General features: G+C 36.8%; 1 protein-coding gene across 6 annotated transcripts in view; it reads left to right on the forward strand.

Annotated features, from left to right (window-relative positions):
- Positions 1-6,200, forward strand: part of gria2b (glutamate receptor, ionotropic, AMPA 2b) — a 51,536-nt gene that overhangs the window by 38,790 nt on the left and 6,546 nt on the right. For all 6 annotated transcript variants that reach the window (XM_040010341.1, XM_040010342.1, XM_040010343.1 and 3 more), the window contains exons 6-13: positions 30-188; positions 803-970; positions 3,079-3,183; positions 3,345-3,452; positions 3,756-3,962; positions 4,100-4,467; positions 5,783-5,981; positions 6,178-6,200. The exon at positions 6,178-6,200 is cut by the window's right edge and continues 225 nt beyond it. In XM_040010341.1, coding sequence (XP_039866275.1) covers positions 30-188; positions 803-970; positions 3,079-3,183; positions 3,345-3,452; positions 3,756-3,962; positions 4,100-4,467; positions 5,783-5,981; positions 6,178-6,200 — 1,337 coding nt within the window. The remainder of the gene's footprint in view (positions 1-29; positions 189-802; positions 971-3,078; positions 3,184-3,344; positions 3,453-3,755; positions 3,963-4,099; positions 4,468-5,782; positions 5,982-6,177) is intronic.

Raw genomic sequence — 6,200 nt, forward strand, 5'->3', positions numbered from 1 at the left:
GAATAATTCATTTTGATCTGTTTTTTTAGGGTTTCATTGATGGAGACCTGTCCAAAATTCAGTATGGTGGAGCAAATGTTTCAGGCTTTCAGATTGTTGATTTTGATGATCCCTTGGTTTCCAAATTTGATCAGCGATGGGAGGCACTAGAAGAAAAAGAATATCCTGGAGCTGACAGCAAAATAAGGGTGAGTTTTAACATGCACATATGAGGCGATATAATACTGAAATCATCAATGATTATTCTGTTTAGTTTACTCTACTATACCAGCCCACATGAAGTCAGCTTTTTGGAAATTGAAATGGCATGTTCAGTTTTGGCAAACACAGAAATCAGATAAATTTACATTAAAATATAACCAGAGCTGCATAGTCATTGCCAAAAGTAGCCTTTGTTTTTTTTGTAACTGGGAAAGTTCAAGCTGTTTTTAAGGACACACTGATTTAAAAAAAGCACTCACTCAAGTTTTGACATTTACAAAACAATAAAACTGCTCTACAAAAATACATAAACAAAGAAAGCACCAGCATCAAACATATGATATATCATATGCTGTCTAATTAGGGAAAGACAGTGGATAAAGCATAATGCACTGTGTAATCTAGTGCAGAATGTCAGATAAATATCATTTATTTATTTGATCAACTATATTTATTCAATGTGTGAATACGGAGCTTACAGTTAAAGCTTTTTTTGTCAACTAGTTATATTATGTTTAACCAGATGGCAATACAGTCCTTCATTATTCATCTATATATAATATATAATTCATGTATAATCTCATCCAATTTTCTGCCATAGTATACATCTGCGCTGACCTATGACGCCGTTCAGGTGATGACAGAAGCTTTTCGATACCTTCATAAACAACGCATTGACTTTACCAGGAGGGCCAACACTGGTGACTGCTTGGCTAATCCTGCTGTGCCATGGGCTCAGGGTGTGGAGATTGAGCGAGCACTGAAACAGGTAACTCACCTCTTTTGCTGGTGAGGATTCATTGCAGTGGTAACAGTAGACACATTAAAAGAATAGCATTTTAAAACGCATCAAGGTAGAAAGTACTTGTCAAAGATAGATTTTTACAGTGCATATGTACACAGAGAAATGTGCTCTCAGAAGAAGAAGAAACACACTAAATAGAGATTAATTTGATGGTAAACTATGATGCTGCATCAGTTATTCATGGTTATCATGTTGAGTTTCTGAAAGATCAGTAACATGGTTCTCAAATGTTTTTTTCTTTTCTTTTTATGTCTTTATCTGTACCACACTGATTTGTCCATCTACACTCTTTCTTAATGCAGAGCAGAAAAAAGTGTCCAAAACAGCTTCTAGGATGAGATTCTTTTAATGATAAAGGTATCAGTTGGAAATGTCTCAGAAAGCTTTTCCAAAATTGATCAGTTCTTGCCTTTGATGTTTTTTTGTCTGGAACCCTGGAAGTCAGGATACACTTATAAAAGATCAAGATTAGCTGCCTTTAACCACCCCATGAAGACAGAGAGATGCTGTCCTGGGTTGTGATCAAACATGTCAGAAGATAAGCCGATCCAAGGGTGTTGGATCTCTTCCAAATCAATTTATGTTGCTCTCAAAACCTGATCAGTGATGTTTAGTTTCCCAAGATCACATGGCTCTTACCTTCAAATGTCCCCCAAAGTGAGGTGAAAGTGAGAGAGAATCAAACTTTATATTATGCTACCTATTTTTACCTAATATTTTAACTTTAATATTTTCCCAAGGGGGGGGGGGGGGTTCTACGGCAAGATGAATATCACAGTATTAACACAGTGTGTGACAAGTTTGTTTCCCCCCCCCCTCATCTCTTGTTGAAAGGAAGTTTCAATTTGTTTTTCATTTTTAGTTTTTCCATCCATCCATCCATCCATCCATCCATCCATCTTCTTCTGCAGTTCAAGAGGTTTCTTCTTGGTCTCAAATCAACTTAACTAAACAAATAACCTGTGAGTTTGATTGAACACTGTTACAGACTATGTAACATCTAATATGGATTTTACATTGTGAGTATAGTATGCAGTGTACTGACGTGCCATCCATATAGGAAACAACTAGTAACACATCAGCACTCAAGTCTAGACCTATGTAACAGCTTTCATGCAATACAGTGACTTGCCAACTGAAAATGGAACTTAAACTTTGGTGATTTTTCAAGTTTGTCAACTAAATGAGAGGATGTACCGGTATGTCGCAAATCTGAGTTTCCATGTTGTGAAGTTAAGAGATCCACTCCACCAAATGCATTTTAGAAATGCTGATTTTCCCTGAAAAAAATCAAGAGGATCCTTCCCATTCTTTCTACTTTAGTTCCTTTGTTTAATGAATGTTCTCTGAATACATGCTGAGTTTATGCTCTTCAATCTGGACACAACTGGGTTCATTCAGACTTTCTGCTGCCTCGTAGCTCAGCACAAAGAAGTATTTGAAGTCATTAGGTATCATGGTAAAACACTCAAGAAGAGGGGAGTCATAGGAAACAAAAAGCAAAGAACACTTCTCACTTAACCGATCCAAATGGATGTCACTTTATGGAACTTGGATGAGGTCGTGACAACATCACAATGCACTGATTTTTGGGCAATGAAACTCTGGGTGAATAGGTTTTTGAGGACTGTATTACTTCAGACAAGTAAAAAGACACTTAAAAAAGATCCTTATTAGCACATTAGTATTTTACTTCTCTGAAACTGTCCCAATCATCTCCTGATGACTTAACAAAGAGCATTTCATCCTTGTTGCTCAAATTGGCAGCTATTTACGGATTAAGCCCTGAAAGGATTTATGAGACATTTATTACCTATTCATCCTGACAAAACTACATTTGCATGACCCAGACAACATCAAGAATTAATTTAACTTTGAAAATCTCAACTTTTAACCTGCAAATGAATGGTGAATGGTGTTACTTGACTGATCATAATTAATAAGAACAACAATGATAGCTTCCATGTTTTTAATTATTGCCTTCCACATAAGCCCACTACCACTGTTTGCTCGTCACACAGATTTATTCATGTCAAATCAGTCTTACACACGTCTGATCTTGTGTTTCCAAGGTTCGAGTGGAAGGACTGACAGGAAACATCCAATTTGACCAGCATGGCAAGAGAGTCAATTACTCAGTGAATATAATGGAATTAAAGAGTAATGGTCCTGTAAAAGTAAGTCTCTTGATATCCAATTTGAATAGAAGATGAATATCTATACAAGATTTGAGCGTTTGGAAAATTTTTGAGACTATATAGTTTGAATTCAAGGCTCAAGCTGTCCATTAAAGCAGCACTTACTTTTTCTTGAATTTATTGCTTATTTTTTCCAACAGATTGGATACTGGAATGAAATGGATAAAATGGCTGTCACCAAATCAGATGTCTTTACAAATGACACAACAGGAATGGAAAACAAGACCGTTATTGTGACCACCATTTTGGTATGTTTAATAATGAGTCCATAACTAATTGCGTACTTTTAATTGTGGTTTTAGTGTCTCAGTTCTTGGACCACTGGGTACCTTATTTTATGAATAGATGTCTTAACACTTTAATTTAGACAGTTTTCCCTTTACGGAGAAAAGTGTTGGTTTTTTTTCCTTGTTTTTGTTAAATATATGTAGTTAAATATATGTAGAATAACACCAGATCACTGATTTCACGCTACAAGGCTATACTGTGTTTCACAAGGTAATTCATATGTGCTGAATTCATGTGTGCTGCTCTTTTTTCCTGTCCTTCAGGAAGCTCCGTATGTAATGCTGAAAAAGAACGCTGACCTTTTTGTAGACAATGAGCGCTACGAGGGTTACTGTGTAGATCTTGCTGCTGAGATAGCGAAGCACTGTGGCTTCAAATATCAACTGAAAATAGTGGGGGATGGAAAATATGGAGCAAGAGATGCAGAGACCAAAATCTGGAATGGGATGGTTGGAGAGTTGGTATATGGGGTGAGTTGATCTACTCATTCGAATGCATGCTTTAAAGGTTTTCAATGAGATAGCTTTGATTGAGAGCCCCTGTAATCTCAAGTGGTATTTCTTAAACCTTTTTTTGCCTTTTTTTTCTTTGCTTTCTGGTTTGATAGAAAGCAGACATCGCAGTGGCTCCTCTGACCATCACATTGGTGCGAGAGGAAGTGATTGACTTCTCCAAGCCTTTCATGTCACTGGGCATTTCCATCATGATCAAGAAGCCTCAGAAATCCAAGCCTGGAGTTTTCTCTTTCTTGGATCCACTGGCTTATGAGATTTGGATGTGTATAGTTTTTGCTTACATTGGTGTCAGCGTGGTGCTGTTCCTCGTCAGCCGCTTCAGCCCCTACGAGTGGCACACTGAGGAGTATGAGGACGGGCAGATCCAGACCAATGAGTCTACTAATGAGTTTGGCATATTCAACAGCCTGTGGTTCTCCCTTGGAGCCTTTATGCGACAAGGCTGTGACATCTCTCCTAGGTAAGTCAGAAAAATCCACAACTTCCATATTGCTTTAATTTAAGAAAATGTATGCTGTAAGTATAAGTAAATGATAAGTGATATTCCACCAGAACTACCTAAAAATGAGAAAAAAATGATTTTAGAGCTTCAAAGTATTCATCAACCAAGTGTATTTTGCTAGCAATATAGGATTAGGGGTTATAATATTGTTGGGTTTATAACTTAGAGGTCCAGCGTAAAGCACTGTAGCATAGATTCTCAAATCAAAAGTGGATGATGAGGATGGAGAGTATTAGTTAGTAGTAACATGTTATGTTTGAGCATGTAACCAAACCATCCACTTTGTTATATTCTTCATACATTCTGTATGTCTTGGCTTTATTTGGTTTTATTTACTTTTGTTTAGATGAAAAGATATAAAATTATTCTTTTTACAGAATTTAGTGTAAAATTAATATTTTAACTGTAGATTTACTACCTTGTGAGTAGACATTTGTGTTGTGTTGACCTATCCTTTTTATCCCACACCTCATCCCAAACATGTTTTATGGTAAATTAAGAGTAACCACTGCTTCTCTTTGTTAACACTGTTGCTCACAGCCTAAAGGGCCTGGGTTCAAATCCACATTCTAGATTGAGCCTTTCTGTGTAGAGTTTGCATATTTACCCAAGTTTATGTGGGTTGTCTCAGGATACTTTGGCTTCTTCCCACAGTTCAAAGACACCCATTTAGTGGGGTTAGGTTAATTAGTGATTGATGCAAATGATTGTCTGTCCCACTATGTTAGCCCTGCTTTAGATTGGCACACTATCCAGAGTGTACCCTGCTTTTTGCTGGGATAGTCTCCAGCCTCCCACTGCAACCATAATTTGGAAAAGTGGAAGAAAATGGTTTTATGGATCTTTAGCATTATTGTAGTCTCAGAGATAAACTAGTACATCCCAACTAGAGTATTGTTTGGTCGGTTTGTGCTGTGCTATTTTCAAATGGATATACCTAAAAATAAACCGAAATAAATATACCAAATCACAATGCCATGCCCTACATCACACAGTGACTGCATTTATGGTTGAAACCTGCCTTTGATAAAATATGAAGAAAAAAAATCTTTTCAAAGCTGTGCATGGTTAAGTCTAGGAATATTTTGTGATTCATGGTAAATTACCTGCCTCAAGCGGTCCACATCTCTAGAAAATTGTTGAAACATCCACTGCATAAAAGTTATCTCAATACAGCTATTGAATCCTATTTCTATGTTTTGTTAGAATATGATAAAAAAAAACAGATAAACATAAGTCAACAGCTCTTTCTATTTTTTTGTCTGTACAACAGATCTCTGTCTGGACGCATCGTTGGTGGCGTGTGGTGGTTTTTCACCTTAATCATCATTTCTTCCTACACTGCTAACCTGGCTGCTTTTCTGACGGTTGAAAGAATGGTTTCTCCCATTGAAAGTGCCGAGGACCTGGCTAAACAGACTGAGATCGCTTATGGGACTCTGGACTCTGGCTCCACAAAAGAGTTTTTTAGGGTAAGAGATATTCAGTGTATATTCTGAAGCTATGGAAACAACTCATATCAACTCATAGCTTGTGTATTCTTTCTGTACAATTTTACACCAAGCATAATAGCATTGCAGAACATACAGTGCTTAAAGGAAGACATAATATAACTGAAAGTTTTCATAATAAAGCTGTATTAAAATCTCTTTTTTTTTCTCAACACAGCGCTCAAAGATTGCCCTTTTTGA

Source organism: Simochromis diagramma, unplaced genomic scaffold (assembly GCF_900408965.1).
Source record: "Simochromis diagramma unplaced genomic scaffold, fSimDia1.1 OVJJ01000585.1, whole genome shotgun sequence".
Classification (NCBI taxonomy): domain Eukaryota; kingdom Metazoa; phylum Chordata; class Actinopteri; order Cichliformes; family Cichlidae; genus Simochromis; species Simochromis diagramma.